At 41.3% G+C, this 18,248-nt stretch overlaps 2 protein-coding genes across 3 annotated transcripts; one reads left to right on the top strand and one right to left on the bottom strand.

Moving 5' to 3' along the window:
- Positions 1 to 6,621: 6,621 nt before the first annotated feature.
- kcns3b (potassium voltage-gated channel, delayed-rectifier, subfamily S, member 3b) lies at positions 6,622 to 10,578 on the bottom strand. Of its 2 annotated transcripts, none has more exons than XM_026142355.1 (3): positions 10,498 to 10,578; positions 9,913 to 10,091; positions 6,622 to 9,441 (listed from the first exon to the last, which is right to left on the bottom strand). In XM_026142355.1, exon 3 carries the CDS (start codon positions 9,435 to 9,437, stop codon positions 7,941 to 7,943), a length of 1,497 nt encoding a protein of 498 aa, XP_025998140.1. In that variant the 5' UTR covers positions 9,438 to 9,441; positions 9,913 to 10,091; positions 10,498 to 10,578; the 3' UTR covers positions 6,622 to 7,940. The 2 variants fall into 2 exon arrangements, with proteins under 2 accessions (XP_025998140.1, XP_025998141.1); XM_026142356.1 differs by having other exon boundaries at positions 9,913 to 10,049.
- A 1,085-nt stretch (positions 10,579 to 11,663) lies between these two features.
- Positions 11,664 to 17,853, top strand: LOC113007014 (uncharacterized). The gene is made up of 21 exons (XM_026143316.1): positions 11,664 to 11,838; positions 11,918 to 11,976; positions 12,065 to 12,151; positions 12,279 to 12,400; positions 12,549 to 12,692; positions 12,837 to 12,935; positions 13,019 to 13,189; positions 13,490 to 13,592; positions 13,901 to 14,115; positions 14,390 to 14,540; positions 14,628 to 14,839; positions 14,919 to 15,033; positions 15,146 to 15,345; positions 15,420 to 15,534; positions 15,607 to 15,776; positions 15,864 to 15,958; positions 16,163 to 16,293; positions 16,956 to 17,145; positions 17,259 to 17,397; positions 17,500 to 17,593; positions 17,754 to 17,853. The coding sequence occupies exons 1-21, from the start codon at positions 11,816 to 11,818 to the stop codon at positions 17,822 to 17,824; spliced, it is 2,706 nt and encodes a 901-aa protein (XP_025999101.1). The 5' UTR covers positions 11,664 to 11,815; the 3' UTR covers positions 17,825 to 17,853.
- The last annotated feature ends 395 nt before the right edge of the window (positions 17,854 to 18,248 follow it).

Genomic DNA, 18,248 nt, shown 5'->3' with positions numbered 1-18,248 from the left:
GACAGCGGAGTTAGGTTAACTGGTGATTCTTAATTATGAGTATGACTGGTTGTCTGTCTCTCTATGTTAGCCCTAAGACAAACTGGCGACCTGTTGCCTTATGGCAGTTGGGATAGGAAGAAAATAATAAAATCAAGAAACAATTATATCATAGAAAAACAAGCTCAGAACTAGAATAACTACAACAAAACAATCAATAATATTAAAAAAGTTTCTGGAAGACAAGAACAAGCCCTGGGACCATGAAATATAATAGCAACTTGATGAATTTATCTAATAGCTACAACCATAATGATTACAGTTTGTGCACTACTTTTATTTTCCTGTGAATTGTAGTGTAAAGTCATTGTTAACCTTGCTACGAGCAGCACTTTGGTAAAGTGACAAAATAAAGAAGGGATGACAAATGGGAAAGCAAGAACCCTCGACGCCTACACTGAGGAAATTCAGTGGCTCTTTTATGCTTTGAGGGACATTTTGCTGCCGTGATTAGAATCCAGTTAGATCCCTACAGGAACAGGTCACTGAAAAGTTTCTTTAGAATTTTCTAGTTTTTTACTTTCAGGCTTTTCTTTAATTTAATAATTTCTCCATATTTAGTCTTCTTAAGATACGATAAGATAGATAAGATAAGATAACCTTTTTTAGTCCCACACGTGGGAAATTTGTTTTGTCACAGCAGAAAGTGGACAGTGCAAAGTTATGTAGCAAAAATTAGAGAACACTGGAATACAATAATAATAATATACTGTACACAACTGTACATCATATAATATAATAAAATAAAATAATATATACATCAAAATAAAATAAAATATATACAATAGGATATAAATAGAATACAAATGCTATATACAACTGAGTAAAAATACAACTTTGCACGTATTGCACTTAGTCTTATTGCACATGTGTGAGTTTGTGTGTGTTTGATCAGCTGCAAAAGTCTTTGTTGAAGAGTCTGACAGCAGTGGGAAGGAAAGTCCTGTGAAATCTCTCTGTCCCACAGCGTGGGTGCTGCAGCCTGCTACTGAAGGAGCTGCTCAGTGCTGTCAGAGTCTCCTGCATGGGGTGGGAGATGTTGTCCAACAGGGATGACAGCTTAGCCACCATTCTCCTGTCACTCACCACCTCCACTGGGTCCAGAGGGCATCCTAGAACAGAGTGGATCAGCCTGTTCTGTCTCTTCCTGTCCCCGGCAGAGATGTTGCCGCTCCAGCAGACCACATCATAAAAGATGGCTGAGGCCACCACAGAGTCATAGGCTGTATCCCAATTCAGGGTCTGCAGCCTTAAAGGCCGCATTTTAAGGCCGATTACGTCACAGCGACACGACGAAGGCTGTCCCAATTCGAAGGCTGCTCGAAATGCGGCCCTCAAATGCGTCCTTCATTTCCCTGAATTTTAAGGACGTGGCGGTGTAGACTTCGTGGCCCAACATATCCCAGAATGCATAGCGCAGCGGTGGGTGTGGATAATTTTGCCGCCCGAAGAGTAAACTTTAAGTAAGTACTGAATATTACGTCACTTATTTATGTGCAAATGTTTAATAACGAAGAACATTAGTGACATTAGAGACATTAGTGACGTTTGTACTAACTTGGTTTTAAAGCCTTTACTTTAAAATATACGCCGTTCAATAGCTGACCTTAATCTTACAGAGAATGATCAAAGCTCATGTAGAAACAAACAAACAAATGAACAAAAGATTTCCTCCTTCATTTCTGTCAAGCAATGCTGTATGAAACGTTTCCAGCTGTTAGTATCATGGTTGCTAGGCAACCTGGGCAGCGCAACAGAGGCTAGACCGTCCCATTTCACAAGCCTCGCACTTCCGGCCCTAGCGGTCTTTAAGTACGCGGCCCTTGAGGATCGTTGAGGCTGCGCACTTTAGGGCTGCAGACCCTGAATTGGGATACAGCCATAGAAGGTCTTCAGGAGTGGGCCCTTCACTCCAAAAGACCTGAGTCTCCGCAGCAGGTACAGTCTCCTCTGCCCTTTCCTGTAGAGGGCGTCTGAATTATGAGTCCAATCCAGTTTGTTGTTCAGATGAACACCAAGGTACCTGTAGCTGTCCACAGCATCAATGTCCATACCTTGGATGTTCAGTGGTTGCAGTGGAGGATGTTTGTGCCTGTGGAAGTCTACCACCAGCTCCTTGGTTTTATTAGTGTTGATCTGGAGGTAGTTCAGCTGGCACCTATTACTATGGTTTGTTTTGTTTTTTTACCTGGTTTCCGTTAGTGTTTGATATTGTTTATATTTTTGATCCCTTGTACTTTAATAGTCGTCCCAGTGTCTTCCACAAAATTTTAAGTATTCGTCTCTTCCCGTTTTATTTTGACAGTCACTGTGTCATGTAGTTTTACTTCTCCTAGCTCACTGTTTTCGATTAGTTTTAGCTGTTTTCTGTTATCTAGGTGTTTCCACTCCTCTCTGATTGCCCTCTGTGTTTCTATGTGTATTTAAAACTTCAGTTTTTATTTGTTTTCTTTATTGCATTGTACTGTTTCCTCGTGTGTTTCATGAGCCACCTGGATTTTGTTACTCTGTATTTCGGGGATCTCTTTGTCTCTGTTTTGTATTTGTATTTTGGGACTTATATCAGCCAAATAAGCAGCTCGTGTTTTGTTATTATCATACAGAAAATGATTACTTAAAGTTATTCCTGTTAAAGGTGGTTCTATGAACTACTGAATTACAGGATGTACTTAATTTTTTAAGGACATCACCTGTGAACATGTTAGGATCTACAAATCTGGACTTTCTTTTTCATTTGGAGCCCACATGCACGTCTACCATCTTTCATTAAGTCTTAACTCACTGTTATTTATATTATAACACTGTTATATATATTATAACACTTCTATACTAGGCTAACTTTAATGCATGGTGGGCTGGTGCAGCATGCCTCAGCAGAATTTCACACCACATAAAAAGTCCCCTTTGCCTCTTGCACATTCATCACTGCATGCAGTGACCTTTTCCTCATGTGAGAGGTTCACTGACAGATGCTGTTATAGACCCAGAGGGTTTTTAAATATACAGATTTAAACTCATACCTAAAAACAAATGTCAGATATTTCAAGTGTAGATTTCTGTTTTTCTCTTTGAAATATCAAAACACACTGAAGCCACACAGATGGATAAGTGTGAAAGCCTGCAATGCTTCTTTCCGCCCTCCATCATTCTTTTCGGTGACTTTTGTTTAACATTAATGTCCACCAGACGCTGCTGAAGTATCCCCTCCTGACAGCACTGCCAGCTGAAAGACATCACTGTCTCTACTGCGCACAAACAACTCACTTCAAATTAACATCAAAGTGCTGACTGGCGATTATGGACATAAATCCAGAGGAGGGGGGGAAGCTCCTTAAATACATTTTATTGATTTGCTTTTATTTTTCAGCTAATGAAAGTAGTCACAGAGTTTCTGACAGGAGTTCAATTGTCCAGTGACACCTTTTATCCCAGTACTTTAATACTCTACATTAACTCGGATTAAGATTTTCTTTGGCCCAACAGAAGTATTGTAGTAAGCAGTTTCACTTCAGCCTTAATGTAATGAAGGTGGTTGTTTCATTTAAAATTAAAAAAAGAAAAGCCTAACGGGAAAGTCTGGAACTCCCTGAAACTCACTGTGACATTTCTGCTGACACATTTGATGTGACCTTAACAGGTAAGTGCATTTATTATTTACACCAGCAACACCCTGCCCAACGTCACCCTGTCCTGCAAAATGACATGTTCCTGTAGTAAATGCATTTACATGCAGTGGAGAATTTCAGTACCTGTTAGAGAGTTCTGCTGGAGTGAAAGTAACACAGTTACATCTATTCAAGGTTTACTTAATGGCTGGATGCAGTGCCAGTTATAAAAAAAACTGCCGAGGCGGTTTAAAATAAATGAGCTGTAGGCATATTTAAATACCAAAATAAAGTTGTATTGATTTATTTGATTCCATGAGAAAAACAGATCACCATAGATTGTTCCTGTAAATGGTAAATGGACTGCTTCTTCTGTAGTTTTTTGTACCCTGCTTGATCACTTAAAGGACTCTATGCAACATGTCTTATTCACCCACTTACACACACATATTCATACAAGCACTTTCCCCCTATGCCTAAGTGCTTTCTATCTAACATTCACACGCATTCACGCAATGTAATGAAAGCATTGGGTTCAGTATCTTGCCCAAGAATACTTTGGCACACCGACTAGAGCACGCAGGGATCGAATCACAGCCGAAGATTAACTAACAAAACAGACAGAGTGAGAGCCGCAAGTTTCAGAAATGAGGGCTCATATTCTAACCAAACCCCCCCCCCCCCCCCCAACAAACCTTTTAACAGGCTAAAAAATATGTTTTGCGTTGTCAGCCTATAGCTCTGTCCATTTTTAAAGTGCTCATCATCATATATCATAAAGCCACTAATGAACATCAACTTCAACTCTAATGTTCAGCACGCCATCATATGTCAATCAATGGTTCTCCTTACTCCCAGTGCTAGTAGTTTCACCAGCTCACCTCACAGTATAGGCAGCATAAACGACCACCAACCAACAGGCTAAAATGACCCATTTGTAGCTTCTAAGCATGTACTATAGTCATAACACTAACATCTAATTTATATCCACAAAATTTGAAATATGCACGACGTATTATCATCACGTTGCTGAGCAACCACCTAACAATGGCCAGAAGAGTTCAACTGCTCTGATTGCAGAAAGACTTCCACTTGTATAGACGTCTGCAGCTCTCTTGCTCTGTGATATAACTTTACAGGCTCAGTCGCTACCTTCAGGTCATACTGAATAAACCATGATGTTTATTTTGTAAATCATGACGAGTCAGAAAGGAGGAATAGCCAGGGTTAGCGCTCATTAATCCATCCTTTGGTTTCAAAACATCTAAAGCACTCAGGTCAGGGCTTCATGACAGGTCTGCACTAACCGATGGCTGATATATCCACCTTATACTAAGTCTGTCGGTCAGTTGTTTTATCTGTCATTGCTATAAGTTGCTGAATTTCATTGAAATTTCTCATCACCACATTGCTGCCACTCTGTTTACACCCTTCATATATAGTTAGCTGACATCCAACTATATATATGAAACCTATTATTACTACTGTAGTTAACTAAGGCACTTTTAACAAATTTTCATTTTTGGCTTATTGAGGATAAAATGCTTTCTGCTACACAATCAGTAGCAATCCAGTAGATCAGAATCCCTCTGAATCCCACCTGAAAATCACCCGATGTCACCTCATGAAAGGCTTCATTTTTCAGCTTATAAACAATTAATTCCAGTTGATCTCACCACACAGAAGTTTTGAGGTATCCATCATTTTTACCAGCACATGCAATTTTCTCCTCCAGTAGAAGCCATGACTCCACTGCACTCTGTCTCTATAACTGTTCATCTTTACTGTGTTGACCTTTGAGGGAAGGAGTCCAAATAGTAATACAGAAGTATAAAGGTCTGCATAAAAAAATGGAAGCATCTGCAAACAGTTATGAGACAGGTGCTGAATAATAAACTGTTTGGCTTCTGGCAGCCGGTTCTTTCTTGTGAAACTTTCTGGCATCCAGGCATTTACACTAAAATAAAAAACTGTAATATTTGAATTATTTGAGGACTGGAAATGGAAATGCTTGCAGAAATATGTGCAACCTAAGAGCAACATCAACTAAACATTTGAACCTAGGTGCAACTGTTGTCATGCTACAGTGCAAACTTAATAAATAGATAAGAGACACCACCTGCTATGGGAAATGGGCTATATAGGAAGCCTATACAAGATATTGAAATCCACTTCCCTCTTCAAAACCAAAGCCCAAGAAGCCACAGGGCTGTGAGTAATGGTGAGGAACAGATATCTGTGCAGTTATCTGTTGCCAACTGTGTTGCATTGTCAGCTGAATGTCCTGGGGCAGATTTCTTAACACATACAGAGATATACATGCTCACACATACATTGAATAAAGATTACAGATTTGGTTTTCAGTTAAATATTGTCCTCACCGACTAAGTGTAAAGACATATATGAGTGTGTACAGGTTTTTCAGTCGTATAAAAAGTCTTTTTTACAAAAACTTTTAGTGTTCTTTTGATGTTTATTTTTGTCTGCATCAAGAAGTCATAAGAAATTGTATCGTGGCCGAATAACGGAACCTCGACTTTAGTATTTTACTCTGTTGAGAGGTGTTGTGCCTTATTATTATCACTGCGCAATATTCACAGCAATCTACATTTCAGAAAAGCAGCACTACCATTTTATTGTAACCATTATTCTAACAGTGCCTCAAATGTATGAGATCGTTACTTCCTTTCATTTTGTTGCAGCGGATGCTTCGGGGCTTTAACGTGAATGATGTTTAACTGTGACCTCTCAGTGAAGGGCATGAGGTGTGAGCAGTTCAAACAAGAATTGAACGGAGAGCAGAAATCGTCCAATATTTCCCTTTATTCATGTGGTGACTCCTCACATGGTTTTTTTTGTTTGTTTTTTAGAAAGATATCCTGACAAATACGGACAGTCGTGCCTATGGAAGGATGCACACTGCATGCATGCCTGCAAAATCACTGTCACGTACTGTATGCCATCAACTGTGCTCTTCACTTGTGCATGTAAATTTATTGATAATCAGTAGGTGTCTGCGCCAGTTCTGTCATTACAATAAAATGCAACTGACAAAGGCAATAAACCCAAAGTGTGGAATAAGCAATATGCTAATCTGGTTACTGAGCACACCTGATACACGAAACCAAGTGATCGAAACTCATTTGTTACTTCTAAGGAATAATCAGACGGTAATGGCGTTTATCTGTTCAGGTTAAGCCTCAGTTAGTCTGTGTGTTTGAACAGAAACCGGCTTCTCGTGCAGCCTTTTAAGGTGCTTTTAAATGTTTTTTCCTCAACCGCCATCAAATTCATGTTTGAATTGTTTCCGTTCAGCTGCATGAGCACCTTTAGACGCCTGCAGAGAAAAGTTTGGTAGGGCAGCGTCCATCCAAGCAGAAATTATAACAGGGGACAGGAGATCAATACATTCAGGGAGAGATAAGGCTGAAGAATACCACAAAAAAGAAGGTTTCTTTGCATTTTCAAAGTGTTGCACTCCTCAAAAATTAAATTTGACACATTGATTACCTGATGTGAGTTTAAACTCGCGAGAAGAAATAAATGCAAACGCCTGAATCTTAAGCTTATCTGAACAGGCACAAATGAGCAGCACCTGTCTTGTGAATTTTATTTCATGTCCACATGAGTTCCCCTTTCACCGAGATGCCAGAACTGTCCAAAACGAACAAAAACGAAATAAAAACCCGGCACATCAGCGACTTCCACGGTGCTCTGAGAGGAATGTGACACCTCTCTTCATCAATTTTTGTGCCTAATTCTACTATTTTTATTACTCTCTTTCAAAATGCACTTATTTTTGGTCATGCAGCCAACGTTGAGATCTATAACGCCATTTTTAAACATCAAACTGTGCTGTTGTCATCCTAGACTTTTGCATTTGGAAAACTCTCTGTCTGAACTTTTCAGCAAGCAGGAAATCAATAAAGGACATTACTTTGAAAAACATTAACATTATGGCCTCCTACATGCATCATTGCAGTTTTCTCAAGCAGAAAATGGGCTTTCAAACCTCTGAGCAAGGTTCAGATAATTCCCTTTAGATTTCCCGGTTTTAGCGACGCTGTATATTTCAGCCACAGCTATTCCCCTGTAGACAGAGAGCGGGAGAGAGAGAGAGAGAAAGAGAGAGAGATAGAGGAGGGAAAAAACTTCATGGCCACAATATTTCTCTGTCAAATTGCAGGGGGAAGACAGTGCAGGAAGGCAGGGTCAGTGATGGAGCACTCTGCCCCGAGAGGCAGAGACTGACTCGCAGTCATAAAGGGAGTGATGCTCGGTGAAATGGCAGGAATCTCATTTGGCTGCTCCATTTTCACAAGCGTCATTATCGTACACCTCGATGTCCTGGAGACTGGAGGCGTCCGTATCGTCCCCTCCGCTGCTCCCACTGTTCCTAAAGGCGATGCTTCCTATAAAGGGGTACACGCTTCCCGTTAACAGTTCCCTGATGTTGTAATGAGGGAGTTCTGGGTCTTGTCTTTCGGGCTTGGTGATGCACTGTCCCTCCATGGCTTTGTTTCTTTGATAGTACTTTGAAAACTTGTTAAAGATGATGGTGATGGGAAGAGCCACCACTAGCAGGCCACAGATGATACACACGGTGGCCACAATCTTCCCCGCCACCGTCACGGGGCAGGTGTCCCCGTAGCCGACTGTGGTCATGGTGATTGTGGCCCACCACCAACCTGAAGGTATTGTCCCCAAATCGGTGTCCTCTTCCTTCTCTGCGAAGTAGATGAGAGCAGAAAAGATGGAGATTCCCACTGAGAGGAAGAGAAGGAGCAGGCCCACCTCCTGGTAGCTGTGGCGGACGGTGGCCCCCAGCGCTCGCAGTCCGATGGAGTGGCGAGCCAGTTTGAGGATTCTGAGAATCCGCATGAGGCGCAGAACCTGCACCACTTTCCCCACGTTTTCTATGTCCTCGTTCTCCTCTGCGCTATCCTCGTCGGCGGTCTCCAGAGCTAAAGTGGCATAAAACGGCAAAATCGAAGCGGCGTCGATTATGTTCAAGGGGTTTCCGAGAAACTTCCGTCGGGAGGGCGCGACAATTAACCTGATTATGAACTCTGCGGAGAAGCAGACGATGCAAACCGCCTCCAGTCTAGTGAGCACGGGGTCCTCGATGGGCCTGTCACTGTCATCCACACGCTGAAACTCTGGCATGCTGTGAACACACATGGCAACGATGGAGGTCAACACCACGCTGAGGGAAGCCACAGCAATGATCTTCGAGGCTCTCGAGTGACCCGGATCCTCCAGTCTGAGCCACATGTAGCTGCGAATTTCTGCACACCAGGCCCCTTTGAACTTGGCGAGGTCTTTATCGAGAGCAGAGAGCTCCTCAAACGAGGAGTCGAAGCTCGGCTCCTGCTGGTCTTCGCTCCTGATGTCCCAGTCTCTGTCCTCGATGTACTCCTTCCTCTCGTGGTACCAGTTGCTGCAGCAGGGGCTGAGGTGGAGCTCCTTGATACCCCAGTACTCAATCTCTTGACAGAAAGAAAAAACGCACAACTCCTCCATCATGTGGATTTGTCCCGTGTGGTAAAAGTTAAGCACGCACAGGAAAACCCGAGGATTCCTGTCAAAGTAGTACTCCTTCTCAGCCGGGCTGTAGTCGTCACACAGCTCCAGGATTGCCGCCTCGCTCTGGCAGCACAGCAGACGAGCCAAACGCGTGTGAGGAAAGCGGAGCACCATATCAGGATCCAGTTCATGCCGTACCCCTCCCACATTGAGGTGGACCTGGTCCTCCTCATCCCCTCGCCGGTGGAGGATTTGCCCATACCCCATGATCCTGAAAAGACATTTACAGTGAAGTCAGTTCATTCTAGCAGACTTTTTGTGTCTTTTTTTTATGACAACTAAAATGCCCACAAGGATTCCCCAGTGAAGACTAACTGTAACGTTTAAATGGATGGTTTCTATCAAGACACATTTGACTGCACTGTTTGTAGAATACATTAGTCTTCGGAAGGAGGGAGGGGGATCAATACAGCACACACAGGAAATGGCTTATACTGAGAGAGCAGAGAGGCATGAGGTGCTGTCACATGTACAGGATTACCACTAGAAAAATATCATTTTACAAACTGATTTCCAGCCCTCGTCTACATTTTTGTGTAGATATTTTTAAACAGTTGAATTCTAGACACTTAAGTGAAGCTGAGTTTTTCAAATTAAAGTTTTTTGTTTTTTTAAATTGGTTAATAAGGACCTGATAAGTCTGTTAATTATAGGGTCTTAATGCAAAGGTAGAAAAACATACCTGTATTCGGAGCGTTTCTTTCCATGAAAAAGAACTTTTATCCTGCCGTTTTGCTTTTCATCTTCTCCTGAAATGCCGCACAGAGCAGGTCAGCGAGGGAGTGAGGCGCCGCTGCTCCCCGGACGGGACAAGAAGAGCTGGAGGCGGGACAGAAGCACGGAGGCAGTTTGTTCCCTTTTCTAGGGAACAGGGAGGGGCGAGGGAGGAGAGGAGAGGGCAGCGAGAGACTGGGAACACCTCTTGAGAAATTTATAACGTATGTAACCTAGTCGCTTTATTTTAAAAGAGCCTCCAAAATTATTATGTTTCTGTCCTGGGCTATCACTTACTCACTCTTTAAATGTCACTTCAGATGTGCTCAATGTCCCTTACAAACCCCACTTGTTCTGTATTTGAGTGAAACAGCTGCAGTTGAACCAACGCGGAGACAGCGCACTGGCTGCAGAGAGCGAAGTAACTAATAAATGACATTTGAATCCACTTTGAGAAAGCGCTGCCGGGAGGCGAACTGCCAAACCAGACTCTAAAACGCTACTCATCAAACAGCTGCTGTTCAACGTTTATAAATCAGGTTTTATAACTTACCAAACTCCGTGTTTTTTATCCCCTCAAAGAAAGAAACCTCAGCATCTCCCACAACTTCTGTGTGCGATACGGAAGACCAAAACGGCCAAGGTTAAGAAGCACAAAAAATTTGACACAATAAATGCATATGCTATAAAAAAATAAAATTTAAATAAATTAATGCAGGCATTAAAAAAAACTGATATAATTTATTTTGTTTGCTTTTATTGCTGGATTGTATAAGTATTTACTTAAGGTATTTTTTTTAAAATTTAATTAATAATGTTTTAGTGGAGGAAAATAAATAATAAAATAAAATGAACTAAACAATAAATAGGGGGATTGATGAAAACCTAAATAATACAGAAATATGAAATTACTTCATGCTTTCTAAATTAACTATAATAATATTTTATGGTGCATTTGATGATAATTTGTCTGAAGTATCTTTGTTTGTTTTAATTTTTGATTTTTAGCAGTGAAATCATAACCATAAAATCAATTTCTTCACTTCCTAAAAGCACAGGGGATTTCCTGAGTGCTTCCTGCTCTTTAGGACTTAAAAACTCAATTTGCCATTTTAATATCCATGCTTTCTGAATAAATTTGTTTACAACAGTTCAGGGCTACAGAAGTTTATAGTTATTCTGCTCTTCTGTGGCGCAACCATCATGAACTCACAACCTGCACAAGGACAATCTTCTGACCTCAGTGGCACCTCTCAAGACCCCAACTTCATTTAGACTTTTTCTAATTGGTTTTAGAAAAAGTCAAAATGAATTTGTGACATTTTTGAATTTGCACCACTCATTTCAACTTCGGCAGGTTATTGGAAGATTGTATGAAAAATCTCACACCTTCATTTTTATTTTACTTTATTCACATAGACTTGCTCCCTCAACTGAAGAACGTAAAACCAGCAATTATTAGCAATAGTACAAAACACTGCTGCCTTTTTAAAATTCATTTCTGCTTTGGTTTTGTACTATAACTTTTAATTTTTAAATGCTGTTCAGAGTTTGGATGAATTCTCAGTATATAAGAAAACAAAACAAACACACATGCTTCATTTTATTAATTATTTACTTTACAACAGTTCATTTGGTTGGACAAGCATATTTGAATTTAATTCCAGTACAAGTGCCGTCAGCATTTTTGCAGCTCTGCTTAAAACTCACTTCCACCCAATCAACCTCATCAGGCTCCAACGAGATCCACCTGTGTGTGGCTGCAACCTCCCTCATCTTACCCAAAGAGGTGCCTTTAGGTCCCCTACAAACTTCTTTAAAAACGGCAAAAACAGAGACGCTAAGATTACCACTTCCCCACCTCTTGTGCCATGGGTCACTCATTAGGATTGGGGTTTGTAGCTTTATTTTTCTAAGAACCTTTTTAGTCAAACTTTCAGATTTTTGTCTTTAACTGACTAAGTTTTTTTCAGGTGGTTCATTCTTTTGGTAGTTGTTATGAACACACAGGCTCAAAAGAGGCCCCCTTTAAGTAAGTTTTATTTATTTTTTTAATTTTTCCTAAAAATGTCACTTAATCAAACTACTGCCTACTTACTCACGTCAATGTTTATTTCCAGATATCACCGCTCAGTGTCTGGGGAATGTGATGCGTGTGGATGTTGGTCCACTTGGAGGAAATCTTATGAAAATTACTGCCGTCATGAGTAAGCTTTAAAAAAAAAAAAAAAAAAAAAAAAAATTCTTTGGCTTCTTGCCTCTTAAAGCTTAATTTTTCCCACTTTTTTTTTTTTTTTTTTTTTTTATTTTATGTGTTCCTTATCCTCTCCTCAGATAACACTGCAATTCCTCTTACGCCAAGTTTAGCCTCGCAGTGTGGCATCAGTGTGAAGATTGATCTGCTGGGAAACGCCTTGATTTATGCCTCTCTTCAAAACTGTTTTGCTCACAATGTGGTAACGTAACAAAGATAAAGACAGAATTATTAGAGGTTGTTTGTTTGTTTATTTGGTTTTTTTTGTTCTTTTTTTCAAAGCACCCAATGTGTCCTATGCTTCTAGTATTAACTTTCTTTTTTTTAAAAAAATATTTATTTTTTTGTAGGACGATAAAGAATTCACCACTGCTTTGCATGTTCGACTGCATGGAAACCAGTTGTTTGAAGACGAGGTGTACCAGGTGGTTAAAACTTGCCGCTACACTCCCTGGGCCTTCAGGGAAATCGTCTGTGACCACAGCTATATGGAGGCAAGTGACTGCAGCAAAACCTTCTGTGGTCATGTTCCCATCTATATGACAGTGGTGCTATAGCCCATAAGAGCATCAAGGCTAAAACAGTTCCTAGAGAGGTGAGAGATGGTTTATCATTGACTCGAAGGGTCTTGTTTCTAGGTGTCCGTGAAGAGGGCAGCTGCAGATGATTATGGCCTTCCTGCATATTCAGAGCAACAGGGCAGTCCAGAGTTTGCTTCTACTCGACAAGCCGCAAAGGTTGGAGGAGCTCGTTTGGCCTCTAGTCTATTCTCAGACCCCATCTCTGCATGTAAAGTCACGATTTGGTGTTTGCCTTACAGAAACGCCCCATAGACGCAGGATACATAATCACAACAGTTGTGTTCTTCACACCTGAGGAGAGGATCATGAAGGCGACTGAGGCTCACCAAAGGGGGTACGGGGTAGGAAACACTCCCACCAGGGTGATTCTCCGGAGTTCAAAGTCTGCACTGGCAACGTACACCCAGACTGTGAGTAAACTGCAGATCGCATGCTTTTCACACATGCCTGACATGACCTGGCATCTTGTTCTACAGACAGACTCTGGTTAAAGTACTTGTAGCCCATTAGATGGCTCACACTTGCAGTCAGTAACCAATTGGATTTAGATTCATTATATGATCAGACTACCTTTTTAAACTTGTTACGGTCTGACATTTGACAAGATAAAGTACATATGGCCCATTAGCCTACATTTCCATGTTCTAACGAACTGCTCTTTTGCACACATGCTTTATCTTCAATGTATTAAATGTTATCTCACCCTGCAGGTAGCAGGGGTGCCCATGAAGGTGTTCAAAACCTCGACTATCTTTGAGAAGCAGTGGCTGACTGCTCGAGTTGATGCTGTAGCTGCTTGTCCAGTGCTGGACGGTAATTAAACTCTAACCATGTGAAAGCTGCAGGGAGCCTGTGTCATCTTGTGTTTAAAACCTGAAGGCTTTAGCAGTTAAATCTGCAAATTTGTTTTTTCTAGTCTTCATTATTCCTAGGGTGGTGATGCATTTGGACGTTTAGAAATATTAACTTGCTGTCTGTCCCAGGTTTAATATGAAGACTTGTATGCATGTGTGGTTTAGAAATGCTAAGCTGTTAGCAAAGTTGTCTGCCAGCAGACCTTGTAGCCTCTAAATCCTCTATAGTAGTGTCTGTTTTGGCCTCATATTATGCCTTATGTGCAGGTCATAGTGTTTCCTTCACGCCCACCATGATCACTTGGCGCCTGCCCCAACGCATTGACCCCTTAATGTCCTCTGGGCGGGTTCAGCTCTTGGAGGTGTACTTAGGAATCAACGGTCAGACGCTTGATCCTACTCAGATGCCGGCCAAGCTGTCTACCGACGACTCGTACATCATTGTTCAGCTTCCTGTTGGGGCCGACGGTGGATACTTTAAGGTGAAAGGCAGTTGTTTTTATAAGAAATCAAGATTTGCATCAAGTATATACTGATAAATGGCTTCCTTGGCCTTTTAAGATGGCAAAGTAGTAAAAGCCACTTCTCACTGTGAAATGAGGGCCCATTTCCAAAGCTGAGCCTCCAAAAGAGTTGCTCTACAAGCATTAAAGCAGGAATCTTATAAAGAATTATTACAGCTTTTGTTCTGCTTTTAAATATGTTCCATTAGGAGTAGTTGTAATGACAAATTCTTGGTTTTAAAATGATAAACAGAGCCATATCCAGGGAAATCGGTATCTCCTCTCCTATACAATCGAACCCATGCTGGAGTTGCTCTGGACTGAAGATGGAGAAGACACAAGATACAAAGTCTTGTTTCCCATCACGACGCCTTTGTTGTCACTGAATCTTCAAGTTTTTGACGGCGAGTCTCTCCATTCCACTTATCATATATTATGATTATTTGTGTAAAGTGCAAGCTCACTGAATTCCTCTTCTCTCGTCCCTACAGAGACTGTTCCGAAACAGCAAGTGTTTAAGCTGGTGCTTGGGCATTTTGCTCCTGATGTGGCGCTGATGAACATCACCTTCCCCTCTGAGGTTTTGACTATAGCACAGTGCCATACCAGAGGCTTTAACATCAGAGAGCATGTGTCCCCTAACAGCAGCTTGAAAGTCTTTACACTTGAAGTGCCCTTCACAGACCCTGCCGTGCTACAATCGGTAAGATGTAATTTCAGCTTGGGGGGCAGAATATTAATGCATATTTAATTTGACTGCTAATCTTTCCATTTCCCTACAGAGAGGAATGGGATTTATAGTCTACTCTCTTCACCTGACCTTTGGTTTGCTGGTGCTGAATGAGTTTGCTCCATTTTCTCACACGGTTTACCTGGAAGCCACACTGGAAGAAAAGGGTCTGTATGGCTGTTTATATACAAATGTAAACACACAAGCCTGAAATGTTTGTCATGACCTTGCACCAGCTGCAGGCCAGGGTTCTTGATGCCTTTTTTAATCTACCTGCAGTTCCTCCTTCCGTCTCTGGAAGCTGTGATTACCAGAACTTTTATGTCCTTGTGGAACATGGAACCTCAGACTTCAACTTTCATACCATGGTGGGAAAGCGACTGCTGACACCAGGTTTGGCTCAGCAGTATGGCTACATGGAGAATGGAACTCACTTCAATCTTGTTGTGCCGTTTGCAGCCCCTGATGTTGAGTTTGAGGTATTTTGTGCTTTGCTGTAGATGAGAATCTTCTGTTTAATGTCCTGCTTGCTCTAACTTGAACAATGTTTCAGGCTATTACACCAACTTCCATTAGGACCAGAATTGACGTGATCCTGAAGGATCCAGAATCTAACGTGCCCATCAGTGACTTCTCGATGGCTTGCAATTTCTTCTCACTGCTTACTGGTTGGTTTGGGTTTCTTGTTGTTTAAATTTCATTGGAGAGTTCGAGTCGAGTTTTTAAACTTTTCTTTTCAGAGTGTTTCCCTAATGGTACCATAACCACTCTGGCTGTGAAACTGGAGTCTGTTCCCAGCCTGAACCCCAGTGAGCTCACGCTGCTCGACCCCACCTGCGGTCCAGTCTACAGTGATGACCGCTACGCTTACTTTGTCTTCACTGCTAACTCCTGTGGGACTACCAGAAAGGTACTGTCACTGCACAACTTCATGACTAATACAGACTATTAATGGTGAGGCTGATCTGATGTATTGTCTTTAACTTTGTTCCCTTAGTTTTTGCCCAATGCGATGCTTTATGAAAATGACATCTCTGTGCCACATGACCTCGAAACAAAAAGTACATCAGACTCTGAGGAAGCAGAATTTGCGTGAGTGGCTGATCGTTATTAGGAAAATTAGGAGACTAAAGTTTTTAAAAGTAACTTGAATCTCTGGATTAAATGGACTCCTTCAGCTTTGCGTTATCCCTTATTCAATCTTTGATCCTGAGACAAAGATGAGTGTCTGTAGGAATTTTTCTCTCTGGTCTTTGCACTTCTGACTGCATTCAAATCTCATGGCTTGTCTTCTAGGCTAAAGGTTTCATGTTACTACGACCTCAACACAACCCACGCTGTGTCCTTCCACACCAGACCTCGCAGGAGTGAACCATATGCTGAAAATGCAAAAGGCCAGCTGCAAGTGGCAATGAGACTTTCTTTGGGTATGAAGTTGGCATAATTTCATTTTTCCACAACACAAATACAACTCCAGCACTGGAGAGATTTAAGATTCTTCTCCCTTAAACTGGAAGTCATCCTCAAATCATTAAGCAATTTTAAATTAATCTTTAACTGCCTTTACTAACTAAACCTTACTGCTTTATCTCTAGAAGATCTAATAGTTTTTGAAAACATTTTAAAATTTCTGGCAACTAGATGGTTCAGACTTTAAAGGTTGCTGTCATCAGCATGTGGCTAATTTTTCCTGCTTAATGTTGACAATCAGCTTCAATGGTTTTTACTCCAGGAGCTCCTATAATCTAAAATGCCTTGTCTATTGCGTGTAAGGAGTTGGTATTAGTTTTCGTCATTCTACTTTGAATTTATCCCTAGGCGCAGCTCTCATTAAAGTAGCTAAGCCTTAACTAATCTTAGTTTTTATTCTAACATCCCAGAAAATTTGGATATTGAGCTTTATGCAAGAAGCAAATCAGGAATTTGTTCTGGGAGCTGGCAGCTCCCAAGTAAGTAGGTCCGTGCATGGCCATAATTGGCGGGTGTATATGCAGCATTTGTGAGAGGAAAAACCTCAATGTCCTGAGCTGATTATATTGTTCAAAGCCTCCTGTCATTATGTCATTTCATGCTGTCTCTCTGCACTTAGACGACTCCTTCAGAGAGTTTTACAGACTCGAGGACTCTCCCATCATGAAACATCTCCAGCAGCCGCTGTATTTTGAGGTGGAGCTCATGAGTGCAATAAATCCTCAAGTATCACTGGAGCTGGAGAACTGCTGGGCGACATTGGATGAGGACAAGATGTCCCAACCCAGATGGGATCTGATCATAAACGGGTAACGCTCAGGCTGGTGTTTGCGTATTAGCATAAGCTCTTCCTTCATACTGATGCAAGGATGGGGTAGGGGGACAAAATTTAACTTTTTAATGTATCTTTGAAATTGTCCAGCTGTCCACACACAGACCCACACCATGTGGTCTTCCATCCAGTGTGGACTGATGCTAGGGTTCAGTATCCCTCTCACTTAAAGCGCTTTGAGGTCCAGATGTTTGCCTTTACTGAAAATGAAGAGGATCTAAGTCCTCAGGTAACTCAGCCTGTTAAAAAAATATATATATATAAAAAAAATCCATGGTTCAGAAAACTGCACATGCAAATCTGTACTCATAAAAACACTTGCATCTTCTAGGTCTTTGTCCACTGTGACGTTGTGATCTGTGATACCAGAAATCCATTAGGTGGCATTTGTAATGGGCAATGTTCAGACCCAGAGTACAGAAGAGGTATAGTATGAGGTCTTTTATAATGGAACCTTTTGTTTCAAGGGTTTGACCCAGAAAAAGAAAACATGGTGTGCCATAGTACTTCTGTCTCAGACTAATTTTCTTCTCAGCCTGCTGAAATTGGTTACTGTTAACTTTCCTCATTCTCTTCTCTCCACAGGTAAAAGACATATCTCAGAGGAACAAAGTTCAAAATCATTTGTGACATTTGGACCAGTAATTATGAGTTGATACAATAAAGATTTTTTTTTTTAAATTCACCTTTATTGTCTGTTCTTTCCTATGCTTTGCTACATGTGGAAATTTGATTTTCCACCTGTAATTCTGAGTATGTAGTCAGTTGTGTTGCCTCACCTATCAAATTATGTGAGAAGTCATAATTCAATGTACCTCTTTGGGTTAAGGACTCTTGCAGAGGTGAGTGTGCATTCACAAGAGGAATACTAGTGACCATGTGTCTTAAAAGACAAATGAAAGGTTTATGATATGGAGAGACGTGTGGTTTTGAGATGGTGGCACTCACGAAAACTCCAGTCAAAGCTGGAGAAATGAAGGTGCCAATATTTTCATTGGGGGGTGCCAGACGAGACATGATTGGAGGACAGCTTAGCTTGGAGACAAATTGCTCTGTCAGGCAGGAGGAAGACCAGAATGT

Source organism: Astatotilapia calliptera, chromosome 15 (genome assembly GCF_900246225.1).
Source record: "Astatotilapia calliptera chromosome 15, fAstCal1.2, whole genome shotgun sequence".
NCBI classification, from domain to species: Eukaryota; Metazoa; Chordata; class Actinopteri; order Cichliformes; family Cichlidae; genus Astatotilapia; species Astatotilapia calliptera.
The sequence above is the reverse complement of the archived record's forward strand: the minus strand, read 5'-3'. Positions and strand labels throughout refer to the sequence as shown.

Excerpts from the sequence above, each read along its gene's own strand:
- kcns3b (XM_026142355.1), bottom strand. The coding sequence starts at position 9,437 with ATGGGGTATGGGCAAATCCTCCACCGGCGAGGGGATGAGGAGGACCAG.
- LOC113007014 (XM_026143316.1), top strand. The coding sequence starts at position 11,816 with ATGGGTCACTCATTAGGATTGGG. Across the intron at positions 12,152-12,278 it reads GAAAATTACTGCCGTCATGA|ATAACACTGCAATTCCTCTT; the intron begins GTAAGCTTTAAA and ends TCCTCTCCTCAG. Across the intron at positions 15,959-16,162 it reads TCTGAGGAAGCAGAATTTGC|GCTAAAGGTTTCATGTTACT; the intron begins GTGAGTGGCTGA and ends CTTGTCTTCTAG.